Raw genomic sequence first — 18,135 nt, 5'->3', positions numbered from 1 at the left:
GATAAATTCACGGATAAGAGTTCCTCAATGTTCATAGTATGTGCACGGGCCTGTAATACTGATTATGCCCAAAGCAGGCTGTGAAGTTAGCCCCACAATTGGCTTGTTGTGAGAAGTGAGTCTGGCTGAAGCCTACGTGCCGAGGTCAGAGTAACTCGCACCCAAATTCCCTTCCCACAACTAAAACCTTCAGAGTAGAAGGACAATGTTCCAATTACAATCATATATTTTGTCTATTCTGTTCCTAATTTCAGAATGCTTTGTCTTGTCCTTTATGAGCCTCATTTACATTATTTTCCATAGAAACCACATGTCGCCTTTATCCCAGTTGATTGCCAATCAAAGTCAGTGTCTGGGACTGTCCAGGGCCTTTGTCGGTTGCACTGACATCGGTCATCTTGGCCCCTGCTTTCTCTCCTAGTTCTGTCTCTTGGTGTATTTTTTTCTCAGGCCTGTGTTGTATACTGGGCAGGTGGGTACTGGAGCCTGACTAAGGGGTCTCCACCAAGTATGGGCACTATTCTTATAGTTGTCACAGTCCAGGGCCTCAAGCATGCTAAGCACATGCTGTACCACCCATGCCAGAATGTGGCCTTGCATTTTTTGTCTTTTGTTTTGCAGTACTGGGGATTGAACCTAGGGCTTTCACACTGGGCTACATCTCCAACCTTTTTCATTTTGAGTCAGGGTCTCATTAAGTCACCCAGGCTAGGCTTGAACTGGTGACCCCTCTGCCTCAGCGTCCCAGAGTGCTGGGATTATGGGCGTGGGTCACCATACTCCGCTAGCCTTGATTTCTGAAGATAGTATAATGCGTGTTTACAATTGTGGCCTTTCACCAAATCTCTGCCAGAAGAAGGGACAACCACTAGGATTGTGGGTCTGAACTACTGAGCAATCCCCAGTGTCCTGTCCTTCCTGGCTGGGCACCAACAGCTCAGGCAAAGCACTTCCCGCCAAGGCTCCGTTGTATCCCATCCTCCCCACTGAAGCTCTGTACAGAGGCTTTGAGTCCTTGTTTAGGTGAGCTGGTATTACTAAAGGTGCCATGCATCGATCAGGTGCACGGAGAAGGACGCAGGGTACCCCCTGCTGAGTGGCTGGGCCACCTCGCATTCCATTGGTGACTCCACCCCTGCTCCCCTGCCACGCAGGAGGTGAGTAGTTTCACTCTGGCCTGGCCACCAGCTGCCTAGGCAAGAGAGAACAAGATGCTGCTCATCTCCAGCCAAACAAGTCACTCTTGGAAAAGGGTACAGACTCCGCTGTTGACACGCATCTCAGCAGACGGGTAAAGACAGAACCTTTGATAACAGATGGAGTTGGCGAGGCTGTAGGGAAACAGCCAGTCTCCTGCTTAGCTGGCAAGATGGGTACAATCTCTTGGGTGAGTACTTGGGTAATTTTTGCCCAAACCATAAACATACATGGCCTTTGACTGAGCAATTCAGCTTCTAGAAATTTATTTTATCAGTAAACCTGCTCATGTGCCACATGAGTTATCTGCACAATGTCACGAACGACGGTACTGTCACAACAAAACAGGGCATTTAAATGGTCAAGTGTCCATTATAGAGGATTTACTCAATAAACGAAGGCATACCGAAGCAACAGGATATTATGCAGCTGGCAAAAATAACCCAGCCTCTCTTCACCTGCTACCTGGGACTTATCTACTAGAAATGTTGATAAGTGAAAAAACAAGGTGCAAAACAATACACATAATAGGTTCTCATTTGCAGAAAAATATGAAAATAATATGCATGTGTATATGTATTTGTCTGTGTAGAAGATATCGCTAAAAGAACACACAGAACCGATTAATGTTGCTGGCCTCTGGGGAAGGGAAGTGTGGCTGGGATTACAGGAGAGGAACAACATTTATCACTAGGCATCTTTGATTGCTTTTAAATTTGGAACCTGCGAATGCCTTTTCTGGCAGAAACAGGATTCATATTTGAAAAATGGCAAGCTCGCAGACAAATAGCAAAGCAAAGGAACTTCCAAACAAAGCTGTAATTCACACCCCAGGATCAGCACTTCTGGCCCAGGTGACCCCGCTCCCCTCTACTTCCTGCCTGGGAGAAACCTGGGTGGTGTGGGAGCATGGGTACCAGGCTGGCAGCCACTCACCTGCTCCTTTTCTGAATATGGGTTGTTGAGGACGACGGGTACGTTGCCTTTCCCCCACAGGTCGTTGAAGACTCGGTCATTTTCCCCGCCAAGGGCCAGAGCTTTGTGTGACTTGCTGTCCACGTCTCTGAAAGGCAAGGCGGGCAGGTGAGGAAGGGTGCCGTCAGGTTCAGGACTTGATCTGACATCCTGACCTCTGGGCACCCAGCCTGTCACTTTGTAAGGATTCCCAGTGACACATGGCAAAGTAGCGCCACACTAAGCATGAGAACGAGCTTGCCCAAGCTGGCCCCAATGACTGGTATACACCTATCTTTGTGGACATTGTTCCAAGGCGGCCACAACATGGATTTTACACATCCCTACCCCCTTCCCCATTTTACAGATCTGGGATCACAGGATGCCTCTCTTGTGGAGGAATTCCATGCACCAGGAGCCTCTGAACAACTAGGTGCCCAGGACACACTGAATGGTGTGGCATGAGGAGCAGGTAGAATGAGTGGGAAAGTCCAGTGGGCAGTGAGTCATTCTATCCTGACCAAGGCTCTGGGCTTTCTTTGAACAATACCAGCTCAGGATAAACAGAATGATTCTGAAACTCAAGGGAATATAGCGACAATAATAATAACAACAACAGTATTTGTAAGATAGCTAGTGTTTATTAAGCACTTACTACATGCCAGGAATGTTAACTGTGTTTTAAGTCATTTGAACCTTGTGGCCATCCTACAGGACAGAAATGCTGATTAATTACAATTTTACAGACATAGTAAGGGAGACAGAGAGAAGCTAAACACATCAGGTCACAGTCAATAGTGAAGCCCAATATTCCAGCCTATGTGTTGCATCCATTCAGAAGTAGAGGCTTTCACTATTTCAACGTTTGTCATCGTCATCATCTTCACCATCATCATCACCATCGTTCCCGCCTTCACCTCACTGCTATTATTGCCATAAACATCATCATCCAACGTTTCCTTCTCACAAGCAGAGCCATTATCCGAGGATCATCATTACCACCACCACCACCATCAAAATCACCCTCATTACTGTCACTGCCAACCTCATCACGTCACAATCTTCATCATCATCACCAATGTCGATGCAAAACGATCACTCATTGTGCTCCGCTTCAACGTGACTGTCATCAACATCTTCACTACCATTACCACCAGCATCACAACTGCCATTGTACGAGGAAACTGAGATTCAGGGAGGCCAAGCTTAGGACACAGCTTAAAACACAGCTAGGGATGGTGGATCCAAAGCCAGGGTGGTTCCTAACTTTAGAGCCCGACTTCTTGGGCACTAAGCTACTTTGGCCCCTGGCCCTTGACCTCAGCTAGGTCCCTCAGGCTGGCCATCCCTGAGACTGGCGAAAGACTTGACATCAACACCCAGATGCTCACCAGCCCGGTGTCACCTCTGCCCCTCCACCCTGTGAGTGCCACCCTCTTGCTCCCTGACCATCTCTTTTGACCCTTCAAACCATTTTACTCTGTGACATCTCGTGCTCAACTCCAGGGAATGCATCTCGCTCTGGGTCCCATAATGCTTTTGGTCCCAGGCATGGAGGCTGCTCCTTGTCTAGCCTCTGTTTCACATCCTCAGCTTTGAGGACACCTCTGTCCCTGGCCTGCAGAGTCCCTGCAGCTGTGTCAGAGCCACATTTACTCCTCTGCTTGGATAGGTTTGCATTTATCAGAAGGAACATTCTTTTTTGCTCTCTTTAAAATGTCACCAGATCATACTCGGAGTGGGTCTCAATTACAGACATTTCCCGTGTCAGTGGTTTATCTGCACAGTGATTAAACAGGACTGACTGTGGAGAGGGCTGCTCCAAATGTCACTCTCAGCTCTGAAACTCCTGATCTGATGACACTGCATGACCGGGAACAAGGACTCCATGGAGGAGGGAGGAGGTGACTGTGTTGCAGACATCGGTCACGTTACAGGTACTTGCACAGAAGTTATGTCACTTGCTCTCAACAGATGTTAGAAGCCTTATTTTACAGATGAGAAAACTGGGCCACAAGAGGAAATGCAAGTTTCCCGAGGTCCTACAGCAAGCACAGTGTAGAGCTGAGATTAGGAACTAGGTCTGAGTGAGGGTTAAGCCAGGTCCCATCTTTAAAAAAAAAATACAGAGAGGAAAAGCTAGTCAGGAAATCCATTTCAAGTCAGAGGCTACAGAGCAAGAAACCCAACATTTGCAGGAAGTATACAAAATACAGGGTAAATTACTCAGTCAGCTCTGAAATAGATGGAATGCCTCGTCTGTCATGCATGAACTTGCACATTTCATTTATCGTCATTCATTTTTTTTCAAAAGCCACAAACACCTTTGTTTAAAAAATGCATTTGAGGTGTTTCTGCCAACACAAAATTATTTTGGAGTTGTGAGTGATGAGGAGAAGAATATTTTAAAGCTGAGATCATGGGGAATGTCGACATTGAGCTGTTTTGTTTCCATGTCCCACTGGGTGCAAAATCAGAAGAAGATTTAGTTAGAGTCCCTGACCCACAACTTAGCAGCAGTAAGCAGGTCTGAGGGAGACAGAGAGCACAATGCCACAAGCCTGCTCTCCTGGGATCTGGGGCTTGATGGCTTTGCGTGGGCAGCATAGCATGCCTGGCAGTGTACACACCTGCAGCATATGACAGTAAGGCTACGGGCTGTAGACTAGGTGCAACCCTGTCAGCCCCTGGCTTTGCTAGTGGTCACCTGTGGAACTTTGCACACTGCAGCTGTCCAGTGAGGGAGAACCTGCGGCCCTTAGCTGTGGAACCTGCTACTACTCTTACTACTGACTTGCTTATGGGAAGATCAGACGGAAACAGAGGGATTTCTAATTCTACACCGAGCAGCGATGACCACGCTTTCGCAGAACTCTGCAATGACGGAAATTTGGTGTCTGCCCTGCTCGGGATAATGGCTGCTACCCACAGGTGGCCAGTGTGCTCGTCATCACTGAGTAAATGAATTTTTAATTTTACTTACCTTTAATCAATTTAAAATTAACGAACCATAGGTGGCTGGTGCTTATAATATTGGGCAGTGCAGCTCAGAGCCTTGATGTCTCTAAAAGTGGGAAACAAAGGCATGCGTGGTTTCCAGCTGAGAAAGGGGATGCAGGTGGTGATGTTTCTACTCAGATTCCTTTGAAGCTGTCCCATCTACTTCATGGAGACCATGAGTTCAGGGATTCTCTACTTCGCTTCTGCCCTCCCACATTTCACCATTCCCAGGCCTGATTCACTATCCCCTTCTCCCAAGGAACATACCATATCCACATCTTGCCCTTCCCTGGACTGTCTTTCATCTTCTCTATGCCGACAGCCAACTCCTACTCACCCTTCAAGGCCCACTTTCAATGCCTTCTTTATACCTTGCCTTTTGTGGGGACTAAATGAGGTCATGCAAGTAAAACGCCTCGCACATAATTGGCGCTAACTCAACATAAAGTGTATCTATCTTCATTTACAACTACGGGAATTGGAGCCCAGAGAGATTAGGTCAATTGGCAAAGGTCACACAGCCACTGGGCAGTGAAAGAAGCTTGAAAATGAGGCATTTCTTTCTCACTGTTGTCCTGAGAATCACTGTGAACAGGGCTCTGGGTTGGACCTGGGGAAGAACCTTGAATTAAAATATTGGATATTTTTCAACAAACGAGGTCTAGATATTGAATGTGTGTAGCTGGTAAATGCCATTTTGGTAAGTGCTCTAGCTTCCATTTTAAAAGATATACTGGGAATCCATAGAAGGAGGCGGATGGGGCTTTTCCCCACTTCTGAGAAGGCTTGACAGGGAGACTCTCTTTTGGCACTGCTCATGGATTCTGGTCCCACCTTGCTGTCCCAAGCGGCCTCAGTTTACAGCAGAGTTCCTCAGCCTTGGCACTATTGACACTTTGGGCCTGAGAATTCTTTGTGGTGGGTCCTGTCCTGTGCACTGTAGGATGCTAAGCAACATCCCTGGCCTGTGCACACGACACGCCCAAATGACAATAACCCCAAATGTCTCTGGATGTTGCAAAATGGGACTCCTCTCTGATGACAGGTGCTGGTGAGGGCATGGCCGAGCAGCCTGACCCCAGGCTTCTCTTTCCTCCTGTCCCTGCTCTGTAAGATTGCCACCAGTAGTCCCTCGTGCCCACACAGGATGGATGGAGGAATTTGCCTTGTCTAAGTGGCTCCCACCCAACCTTCATCTCAGGTGCCCTTAGGCTCTGGAAAAGCCACTTCTCCCAAGGACTTGTTGTTATGGTGGAAACCAATGTCCCCAGAGCCACAGCATGGATCCTTGGGTGGCTCCCCAACTTCAGGGAGCATCTGAGCCAAGGCAGGATGGTCAGAGTTCAGAGTCCTGAAGTCATGGGTGCTGGGCTCAGTTAAAGCAGAAACACTTGAGGCCGGTGGAGACCAGATCTGGGGTTTCTGTGACTCTTTTCAAGGAGATGAGCAGAGGAAGGTCTTGCTAAGTAGAAAGGATGCTTTTGAGAACAGGAATTCTGCTGGGAATGTTGCAGCCAAGAGGGAGGCTGAGAGCCCTTGGGCTCAGCCATGATCATAACTCTTCATCACTGACATCCCAAGGCTGGACAAATAGGGGAAACATTTGATAAAAAATGGTGTGGGTGCTAAACATCTACAGAATTTTTCTCATCATTATTCCTAAGCCATACAGTATAACTATTTACATAGCCTTTACATTGCACTAGGTATTATAGGTAACCTAGAGATGGTTTAAAGCATATAGTGGGATGTGTGTAGCATTATGTGAAAACATGCCATTTTATATAAGGGGCTTGCACAGCTGCAGATTTGGGTATCTAAGTGGGCTCCTAGGACCCATCCCCTATAAATACCAACTATTGTATATCTATTTTTTCAGAGGCTAGAGAACAGTTTTAATGTAAAATTTCTGGATTTCTCTATTTCATCACAAATTCATCTCTTCAGAGGATTCTGTGGGACAAATCAAAGTTGGAGAACTGCATATGCTCCCATGCGTGCCCTCCGACCTAAGAGGATGCTTGTGCTTGGAGTGATGCTCATGAGAGGTCAGATGGGTAGTACACACTCTGGGAGTGGCTGGAGCCAGACTGGGTGACTGCTTGGCCTGCCTCAGGGCGGCCACCTCTGACCTTCCCAAGGAACCTGAATGGCCGAGCTAGAAGGAATCTGGGGCTCATCTGATCCTCACCCCATTTTTACAGTGGGGGAAACTGGGCCCCAGAGAGGACAAGGGGCTTTCCTGAGTTAGCTGGTGAGTGGTAAAGGGGAGAGGGCTGGAAGCAGGGTCACTGGACTCATCCAGTGAGATGCCACCGTGATGGCGACAGCGACAGCCATTGGTCAGCCCAGGACCCAGAAACAGTACTACTTGGAAGTGCTGGTTAGGTGAATGTGGGGAGCTGAATAGTGGCCCCAAAGATATCGGGTCTTCGTGCCTTTAACATATGTATGATACTGCTATGGTTTCCATATGCTTTGAGTGTGTCCCCCATGCAATCCTGTGCAGAGTGCTTTGTCTTCAGAGTAGAGATATTAAGAGGTGGTGGGCCCTTTAAGAGGTGGGGCCTGGTGGGAGATCCCTAGGTCACAGAGAGCATCCTTGGAAGGGGTTACGGTAGTTTTCATGGGACCTTGAATTAGGTCTCATAACAGAGTTACAAAAAGAGCATGCCCAGCCCCACCCCTCTTGCTGGCTTCCTGTCTTGCCCTATGATCCTTTCTCTTGCACATGCTGTGGTCGTTTTCTGTGAAGTCCTTGCAGATCTAAGGCAGTGCTACCACCATACCCTTGAACTTTTGGAACTGGGAGCAAAAGAAACCTCTTTTCTTTATAAAGTATTCAGCCTTGAGTATTTTGTTATAGTAACAGAAAACAGACTAATAAAGTTATCTTGTATGGAAAATTAGTTTTCACAAGTTCAAGATATTGAGTGGGGAGATTGTCTTGGATTACCTGGGTGACCTCTAAAGTGTAATTATGTCCTTATAAGAGGCAGAAGTCGATTTGACCAGGGAAGGTGATGTAGCCACAGAAGCAAATGCTATGCTTCTGGCTTTGAAGCTGAAGGAGAGGCCATAGCTATGGAATGCAAAGAATGTAGCTCTAGAAGCTGAGAAAGGTGGGAAAGTGGATTCTTTTCCGGAGCCTCCAGACAGAAGTGCAGCCCTGCTGGTGCTCTCATTTGATTTTAATCCAGTGTGACCCACTTCAGACTCCAGATCTCTTGAACTATGGGAGCGTCTGGTGTCTTGCTGGAAGCCACTGAGTTTGTGGTGATTTGCTACACAGCCATAGGAACCTGAGCAGGATGCCTGTGGTATGAGGGTGGCTGATGGCTGCACCCATGTGTGACCTCACTGCCTTGTTCACTTCGCTCAGCCCCTAAGTTCTTCTTTCTGTTCTCCAACATCCTAGCTCCCTCCTCAGGGCTTCTGCCAGGAATCCCCTCCCGGGACTTTATGTGTCTGGCACCTTCTGGCCTTCCTGAGCCCTTGATCTAAAGTCCTCCCTACCCCCAAGCCCTTTCTCTTCACATCACTGTTCCATTTTCTACAGAGCATGACTCACAATCAAAAATGACTGCAAGTGTCTGTATTTAGTGATTCTTCATTTCTTGTCTCTGATATGGGGGCTGAGGTCTATCACTGGACCCAGGAGGCTGAGAACAGCATCAGGGGCAGAATGACATGTAGGAAATACTTGCTGCATGGAAGATGGTGAATAGCTGTCTGGTTATGTGCAGTTTTAAATTTTTGGTACTGAGAATCAAACCCAGGACTATGTGCATGCTAGGCAAGCACTCTACCACTGAGCCACACCCCCAGCCCCTTTTCTATTTGAGACAGTATCTTGCTAAATTGCCTGGGCTGGCTTTGAACTTGCAGCCCTCCTGCCTCAGCCTCCCCAGTTGCTGCGATTATAGGCATGTGCCATCCTACCTGGTGATGTGCCTTTTGCAGTGAGTCTGCAGATTCCATAGCTGTCCCTAGAATCCAGGGCCAGGTGCCCACCTGCCAGGCCAGTAGGGACACAGATGAAAGGGAAGCCACTCATGTCTGCGTGGCCAAGGTGAGAAGGAAAAGTCGTGTGGAGCAGCAAGGTGGAGGCTGAGTAATCAGATTCAGTTTTTCGGCTGAAAAATGCCACAGCGATTGGTGGGTGGGGAGCCTGGGGGCCCTGGCGCGCCTCCCTTGGCAGAGACCCTGGTGGGGGTAGCAGGAGGGTCCCGGGAGGCCGAGGGAAGCAAGACATCGGGGATATTCTGCAGCAGATAATGACCATCACCGACCAGAGCTTGGAGAGGCCCAGGCCAGGAAACATGTCCTAAACTGCCACCGAATGAAGCCTGCTCTGTTTAGCGTCCTGGGTGAAATCAAGGAGAACACTGGCCTCAGCCTTCGAAGCTCCCAAGAGAGGAGCCGGTGGACCCCCAGCTGATGCGCTTGGACAACATGCTTCCGGCAGAGGGTGTGGCTGGGCCTGAGAAGGGGGTGGGGGCTCGGCCGCAGCTGCTGCAGCCTCAGCCTCAGGGGGCGGCGTAGGCGCTGACAACTCCATCGAACACTCGGACTACAACAGCAAGCTAGCCCAGATCCGCCACATCTACCACTCGGAGCTGGAGAAGTACGAGCAGGCCTGTAACGAGTTCACAGCCCACGTCCTGAACCTGCTGCGGGAGCAGAGCCACACGCGGCCCGTGGGGCCCAAGGAGATGGAGCGCAGGGCGAGCATCATCCATCGGAAGCTCAGCGCCATCCCGCTGGAGCTCCAGCAGAGCACCTGCGAGGCCGTCAGGATCCTGCGATCCCGCTTCCTGGATGCCAGACGGAAACGCCGCAACTTCAGCAAACAGGCCATCGAGGTCCTGAACGAGTGCTTCTACTCCCATCTGAGTAACCGTATCCCAGTGAGGGGCCAAGGAGGAGCTTGCGAAGAAGTGCGGCGTAACCGTTTCTCAGGTCTCCAACTGGTTTGGCAACAAGCGGATTCTCTATAAGAAAAATATTGGAGAGCTCCAAGAGGAGGCGAACATCTATGCTGTCAAGACCGCCGTGTCAGTCACCCAGGGGCCACAGCCGCACCAGCTCCCCTACACCCGCTTCCTCCGCAGGCTCTGGCGGCTCTTTCAATCGCTCAGGATCCGGAGACAGGTTTCTGGGGATGCCTGGGCACAACGGAGATTCCTATTCTGCTTCCCCGGTAGAATCACTCGGAGGCTGCACGGGACCAGGTGGCTACGGGGACAGCCTCGGGGGAGGCCAGAGGTACAGCCCTCGGGAAATGAGGGCAAGTGGCGGCTGGCAGGAGGCTGTGACCCCGGCCTCAGTGACATCCCCGACAGAGGGACCGGGAAGTGTCCACTCCAACACCTCCAACTGATCGCTCCCCTCGGGGTCACAGGGCTGGGGGCTCTCACAGGCAACTCGTGAAGAGGACGCAGGCATCCAGAGGACAAGCCCCACACAGGAGGAGCTCAAGACAGGGAAGGGCGAGTTCGGCGGCCTGGCCCCGGCCCAGCTGGGCGGTCACTGCTGGGTGCTGGCGACGGGGCCGGCAGGGCCGGGCCAGGGAGGGGTGTGGGGTCTGTCTCCCCATTTTTCCTCTTCCCCACCCCACACTTGTCTCTCAGGCCTTTCTCTCGCCCCCCCTTTCTCCCACACCCGCACGCAGCTCTGCTGTTCTCTCCCCTCCCCACCCCGCTCACACTCGCTCTGAACCTGGAGCCGTCAGCCCTGCCCGACCCAGAGATCCCAAAAATGGTGACCTGGCTTCTGGACGGAGGACACAGCCGCCCCCGTGCACCCACCCTGGCTCTCCAGATGGCTTCATTACCTCGGAGGCAGCTCATCTCAAACCAATAGAATCACTCGGTGTACGAGGGTCGGACTCAGATATCTACCTCGGAGGGAGTTGCTGCTACTTTAGGGAATTGTTGACTGGACTTTGAGGTTGAACTTGTTTTTTTTCTTTCTTTTTTTAAAGAAAAAAGAAACCCTGGGATCCATCTGTATTTTTTTCTTTTTTCTTTTTCTTTTCTTTTTTTTTTTTGTTGGTTCTTAATTTTTAATTTAGTTTGGGGAAGTAGGTTTTTAAAAAATAAATATACTGATTAAAAAAAAAATGCCCCAGCAGAGTGATTCAAGCTATGAGGCCCTCAGGATTGCAGTCCTGGAGCTGATACGGCTGGTGGTCATTCCAAGGGCAGTGTGATGGGGCGTATCCTAACCGCCCCGGGCCTGCCATGCGAAAACAGAGCCAGCTTTCTGCCCCATTAGAGGAGAACATTCCTTCCTCCCGCCCTTAGGGCTGAACTTTGGTTAAGCTATGAACTCAGTGCTAGGGATTCAGAGATGAAAACATTTAGGGGCGAGAGGATCACAAGTACCAGCCTAGCCTGGGTGGCTCAGAAACTTGGCAAGTCGCTGCCTCCAGATAAAAAATAAAAAGGGCTGGGGTCGTAGCTCAGTGTGAAGGCCCTGGGTTCAATCCCTGGTTCAGAGGGGAAGGGGTGGGCTGGGGTAGAGCTCAGGTGGCCCAAGCTGTAGATGGGAACCAACCAAGAGGAAGGAGAGGCTTTTTGATGATGCCCCCTTTCCCTTGAATTTTTCTCCCCTGATAACTTCCATCCATGGCTGACTTCTTTCTGAGTGCCCTGCAAGCATATGTATGTGGGCTTGCACTCACGTGTGAGTGTGTGCGTGTGTGTAGTGATTATTAGAATGCAGGGTGAGGCTGACCTCGGTCCAGATGGAGGCTGGACTGGGGGCCTTGGCCTCTTTAGAACCCTCCTTCAGGCCAGCAAGCTGAGCAACCTGGATATTCTCCGACATGTGGTGTTTTAAAGTGACCGCTCCAAGTGCAGAAGGTGCTGGAAGCTCCTGCATTTACTGCCTGCTGTCCTCATCCCTCGCTGGGGCCACCATCCTTCTGGGACAAAGGGAGGGGACTGTTTCTAGGGTAGCCATCGCTTCTCCCCCAAATAAGTGCCCCCTCAAAGTACAGGAAGAGCTGGAGCAGGAGGCTGAGGCTGCTTCCAGGAGGAAAAGGGGGAGGAGGACAGCGGGGCCATAGAGCAGGAGAGATGAGGATCTGGGGGTACCCGGATGAGGGCTCCGGGCTTAGGGAGCCTGTCGTGACTCTGGCCAGCTGGGGTTCAGGCTGACGGCTGTTCATCCAGCATCCAGGCCGCTGGAGCTGACCCCACACCTAACAGAGTCCGGATGGAGAGGTTGTTGGGAGGATAAGGATTTCCCATGCCTGCCTGACCCAAAAGCCCCCTCAAAGGACATTTGTTCCTTGGGCTCCCAATTCCTGACCCCGATTTTTGATGAAGTCCCCTATCCCAGCTCCTAGGAGGCAGTTTGCCAGTTGGTGGGGCACTTGGGGTTACAGTGCTGGGGTGGTGATCCTAGGGCAGAGGGAGGGAGGTGACATCAAGGATGGAGGACAAACCTACAGAAGCAAAAACGGTCCCGAGGCCCACACGGCCTCCCGATCGATCTACATGCAGATAAACGGGTGGAGATCCGAGCTCTGTCTTTAACACACACTGAATTTTCCATGCACACCACTCCAGAAGCAGGTAAACCAAGGAAAGACTGACGGACTCACTGTTTCATCAGGAGCTGTTCACCACTTCAGAAAACTGTGACACTGCTGGTGGAATTTAAGTCGCCCAAACCACACACCTATGTACTTCTGTGTGTGAAGCGCTCTCATCTTGTGACAGTTCTATGTTTTGGTTGCAAACAGCTGACCCTGTTGCTGGAGCTGGGCCACAGGGCTGAAGTTCAATACTGGGACTGCCCCTTAGGCTTTTGGTGTGCTCTGTCTCTTCTACTTTAGAGTTAGGATATTAAATGGATGGGAAAAGTAGCAAGTGTGGGTAGGTTATATTATCCCTGAACTAGCTTCTGGTTAGTAAAGGGGCCATCTAAAAGTATTTGTTAACATAGAGAGGGGCTTTGCTCCCGATATAGGTACAAGCCACTGAGGTAGCGGAATAGGTGCTACTTACTATCAAATGTCACTCATTCTTGGAACTGCTCACTTGAGTGGCTTCCCAGCATGCTGGGCAACTTCCTCTCAAACCTCACCTTCTCCAAAGCAGGTCTTTCTGCTGCTTTTGGATAGAGTTGGGGGTCAGGTGCTCGTGAGGAGGGGCTCTGCTCACACCAGCTATGATGGTGTCATAGTTCAGTGTGCTCTGAACTTCTAGGCAGAGGTGAATTTCTAGGGAGGGTAGAAGTGGACTGGGAGGCAGAGGTCATGCCCAAGGCAGCCTTTGGGGACTTTTCCAATGCCTCCTGGCAGACAAAGCCCTGGCCTTCAGCTTTGGATCCAGCTTCTGCCTTAGGGCTGAGGTGAACTGGCAGAGACTCTGGAAGCCTGGTGGGTGCTAGGAGGTAGGCAAGGCCCGAGGAGGCTATTTCTGCTGGTGACACTGCTCTAGGGACTCTGAGAAGTGGCGGCTTCCCCTGGGATGGGGCTCTGGCCTAGGAGGGCTGTGCTAGTCATAGGTGAATGAGGACTCCAATTTTTGCTAGTTAGGACAACCCGAAGACTGACATTCAGGGCCACATAGACCCCCAAGCACCTGCCCCACCAAAAGGGTCCCACCATGCCCTTCTGACTCTGTCTTCCTTCTCAAGGACACTTGCCAAGGACACTCAGCTTGTCCCCAAGGATTTTGGAGAGGGTAAGGCAGGGAGCTGGAGGGCAGGGGCTCAGAGTGCATGAGAGGCCCTTGTTCCTCCTCTGCCTAGGGGCCTCTGACAGAGCCTTTGTCTTCCCACTTTGGGGGACTCTGTGGTCTTGCTAGAATGGGCTCAGTTTTTGCCACAAGCAAGAAGCCAGAAAAACCCTAGGATGCAATGGTGGCCTGAAGCGGGCTGCTTTAAACTGAGGGCCACCAAAGGGCACTTCTGGGGTTGCCTCATCATAGAAGAGGACTGAATCCTATACGGTTCCTTCAACAAGCCAAGCACACTCCTACCCCAGGACCCTTGCCCCGGATATTCTTCATGCTTGGCATGTTCTTTCTCCAGAAAGCTGCCACATTCCCTACTTTCCTCCAGGGCTTCAAATGTGGCCTTCCTAGTGAGATCAGCCTAACTCCCTTATTTAAAATTCTACCCTCCTCAATGCCTCCGATCCCCTTCTCTGCTTCATCTCCTTAGCATATACTCCTAACATACTGTATATTATTTATCTTGTCTATTGTTGGTCTTCTCAACTACAGTGCAAACTCCACAAGGTTAGTGACTTTATTTCATGCAGTGATCATTGCACCTCTGGAGCCTGAGCAGTGTGTGGCCCTTGGTGGGTTCTCAATAAGTATTTGTTGAATGAACTATGCAGAGTCTGGGCAGCTACTCTAAATCAGGCCCCCCAAGGGCTTCCTGGAGATCTCTCTCCAGATGCTCTGGGGACAGTAAGGGGTTTTGAGGAGTTTGGAAAATGGTGGCCCCAATTTCTGGGTGGCCCCAGACCCAAGCCTCCCTCTGGGTATGAACAGCCCTGGCTTGGCAGCATGGGAGCTGGAGGGTCACTGCCTGATCCACACCAAGAGTGGAAGGGGTAGAGAGGAACTTCTCTCTCTCATCTCCTGACCCCACTATTCTCTGACTACCCAGCCCAGCTGCCAATTCCCCCTGAGAACCAGAGAGCTCTAATGGGGCAAACACAGAGTGGCTGGCACCCAGCTCTTTAGCTTTGAGCCTCAGCTCCGTACATAAACCTGGCAAGACTGCGCTTTTGAGGAGTCAGGATCAATTCTATACTCTGACTCATCTCCCTTCCTTGGGAGCTTTCCTTGCCCGCGATGAGGTGTGGAGAGAAAGCCAGTAGAGGCTTGTGTAGCCGGGAGCTCAGCTTGTCCCCTCTTCTCACAGCCTTGCCGTGAGCCACATCCTGAGTGCACTTGCGCCTCTCACCTGCTGGGTAACCTCAGGACACCCCCACCTCCACCCCAGTCTCCGTCCCATCACATGTGAAATGTGGATCACGAACAGTACCACATTCTGGGGGCCCTGGAGGGTTATGTAGGATAAAGATGGAGACACAATGGACCATTCCGTGATGATTAATTAGCTCTGTGTTCATGGTAAGAGCTAGTACATCCTAGACTTTATGTCTGTTTGCCTCCTGCGATGGGACTTTTCAGGCGACGGGGGTGTGTGACTGTGCATGTGTGTAAGATGTGGGCTGGCTTCTAGGTTGCCTGGAGGCTGGGTCTCAAGTGTGCACGTGCGCATGGATACACATGCATATGCGCCCCTGAGGGGCTTACCTGTCCACTTGGACTCCGGTGTCTTTCATCTCTACCTTGGCAGGTGCCCCTCTACTGCCCCCACTGGTGAGGAGGCTCAGCACAGGCTCTATTTCTCGGAGCAGCTCATTGTGCTCCTGGCTGCCTTGGAGATCAACGTTGACACTTTTCTTGGCAGGGTCCTGGCCTGGGGCCTGGAGAGCCAGGCCGTTGGTGTGGGAGAGCAAGGTGGCTTCTTGCCCACTGTCTTGCGCATGCTGAGGCCCGTTCCCAGGACCAGTGGCCCCATCCACTGCCAGTGGCTGCTCTTTGCTGGCCGGTTGTTGGTGGGATAGATCGACTGCTTTGGTGGGGGCACCCAGGGGCTGTGTCACTCGGATGGTCTTGGGGGTCCCATCCCCCATGAAGGTGGTCTCCAGGTGCGTTGTGAAGCCCTCAGGGCCCCTCAGGATGAGGACCACATGGGTCTCGGAGGCGATGCCCCTGAGCACTTCCAGGGCACTGTCGTAGCTCAAGTCCACCAAGGGGCGGCCATTGACTGCAAGAATGATGTCTCCGGCCTGGATGAGCCCACTCTGCTCCGCGGCCCCACCGCGAATCAGATCAGAGATGATCACGGGTGGCTTGCTGACCCGCTCCTTTACCAGGAATCCCAGGCCCCCCACTTTGCGCTTGAAGAGGCGGACAGAAATGACATTGGGTTGGATCTGCTGAACACCGAACATGTGATCTTCCATGGTGTCTGCTGTCCAAAAGTCCTGTCTGAAGACCTCAAAACGAATCAAGACAAGATGATTTCACAGGTGGCGTTGGGCTTCAGGCTGTGCTGGGAGAAGAGCAGGGGAGACAGGGGCTGCAGACGTTTCAGTGATCTGTCTTTGACGTCAACTCAGCGTCACTGTTCATTGCCATTTGGCCATTGTTGGCATGATTTCATGCGTCTGCTTCCTTCCTGTCCTCTAGGAAGGGACAGTTGATCAGGCAGATGTCGGGAGAAGCGGTGGGACGTGTCCTTAAGCAACAGGTGGGGCAGACTGGGGAGGAGGAGTGTCTGGTGGATGTGTCTAGCAGTGACGCATGAACAATGTGGACAATTCTCTGGGCATCCTGGTCACCAGCCTGTTAGATGCAGATGAGATCTGGGGCTTCTGGAGCTGAAAAGGACAAGGGAAGGGAGGAAAAGAAGTGAAAAAGAGAGATTGAAGTAATATAGCCAACAACACCTTCAAAACTAAGATGGAAAACGCAGTCAGCTGACAAGGGGAGCCACAAGATACCTGGAGTTTTGAAGCCGACCTGGAAACAAAATCCTCGTTTCTCGAGGGGACACCTTTCCCAGCTAGCTACAGACTGCCTAGTTTCATCTCCATGATCAGAGTCCTCAGAGACCAAAGGGTCTCCCTGGACAGTCAGCCCCAGAAACCAAATGATAACTATCATAAGACCTTTCTTATCTCTTCCCCATTGCAGAAGCCACCATATCAATTTGTTACACAGCCCAAAACAAATGTTTTCTGTTCATAGCCAGGAGCCCAGCTGGTATGGATCTTTGAGCTCCTCATTCTCATTCCAGGACCCCCACAACATCCTCCCTGGAATAAGAATGATGCCACCTTCCACGGACCCTGAATGGGGATGGCAATTGGCCTTCATGACCATTTTTGCCATTACCAGCTTGTTTCAAGTTCAAAAATATAGATTGGCCACATCACAAATATTATCAACACTGAAGAGATGAGTCCACGACAAACTCTTGAAGACATTTGTACCCCCAAACCCATCTGAAACCCTGATGGACAAATACTAGGAAGAGTCGACTTTGTACCCGTAGGGTTAGCACAGGCACACAGTAGGTGGTTATTTGTTGACTGAAGAAGAAAAAGAGCAAGCATGTAGATAGTTATTGAGCACTTATTATTATATATTTTCTTCCCCTTTGATCTTTACAATAACATCTCAACAGATAAGGAGGCCAGAGCTAGGAAGGCTTAGTTCCTTGTCCAAGGTCACCCAGAGAAGAACACAGAAGGAAGATCTGGAATTGAGTCAGCTCCACCCTTGAAACTTAGACACTCATTATTTTAAATCTATAGTCTAGTTATTTTCTTGACTCCTAACTTTGCTTCTTGAAATGCAATCAATTCTCAAGTCATTAATTCCCCCAGGTCAGGGATATGGGGTGTGGCCGGGATACCTGAGGCCAACCGGGACCCTGCAGGGGACCCTCTGTGACCCAGGAGAGGTGTGTGCACAGGAAGCTGGCCACATGGGTGGTTCTGTAGCATCTGGCACATCTGCACTGGGGCTGGTGAGCTGTGGTTGGTTGGGAGTGGGGATGGGGGACACCAGAGAGCCCCTTCATCTCTTTCCCTACCCTCTGTCCAAGTCCCAGTTCCATTTCTGTCCCACAGCCTTTCCTGTGAGCACCCCACCACACTTCAGCACAAGGAGGGAGCCCTCATCTGCCGCGACTAATAAACTGACACTCCTTCATTTCCCTTTTGGTGACTTCCTGGGGGTCACCCCAGGGCTGAGGCAACTGACAAGCTCCTACTGTCTCTGGGAGCAGGAGGTGGGTGCAGAGCCCCCTCCCAGCCCCCTAAAGGAGGCGCCACCTCCTAGATCCCCTCAAGGGAGGGTGGTTAGCATCTCTGCAGCTTGCATTACATAACTGCACCAGCCCCTCTGTGTGGGTGAGGGAATAATGAAT

At 50.8% G+C, this 18,135-nt stretch overlaps 1 protein-coding gene and 1 pseudogene across 4 annotated transcripts in view; one reads left to right on the top strand and one right to left on the bottom strand.

Moving 5' to 3' along the window:
• Positions 1–18,135, bottom strand: part of Nos1 (nitric oxide synthase 1) — a 177,350-nt gene that overhangs the window by 74,165 nt on the left and 85,050 nt on the right. For all 4 annotated transcript variants that reach the window (XM_087198430.1, XM_087198431.1, XM_004843704.4 and 1 more), the window contains exons 2-3: positions 15,447–16,579; positions 2,134–2,260 (exon numbers count right to left, since the gene is read on the bottom strand). In XM_087198430.1, the coding sequence (XP_087054556.1) occupies positions 2,134–2,260; positions 15,447–16,162 (843 nt within the window). In that variant the 5' untranslated portion in view covers positions 16,163–16,579. The remainder of the gene's footprint in view (positions 1–2,133; positions 2,261–15,446; positions 16,580–18,135) is intronic.
• LOC147822006 (pre-B-cell leukemia transcription factor 2 pseudogene) lies at positions 2,257–11,601 on the top strand (annotated as a pseudogene).

Source organism: Heterocephalus glaber, unplaced genomic scaffold, assembly GCF_053883595.1.
Source record: "Heterocephalus glaber isolate CG9 unplaced genomic scaffold, H.glaber_assembly_v1.0 deba00001687, whole genome shotgun sequence".
NCBI lineage: Eukaryota > Metazoa > Chordata > Mammalia > Rodentia > Bathyergidae > Heterocephalus > Heterocephalus glaber.
This window is presented reverse-complemented; position numbering and strand designations above follow the sequence as displayed.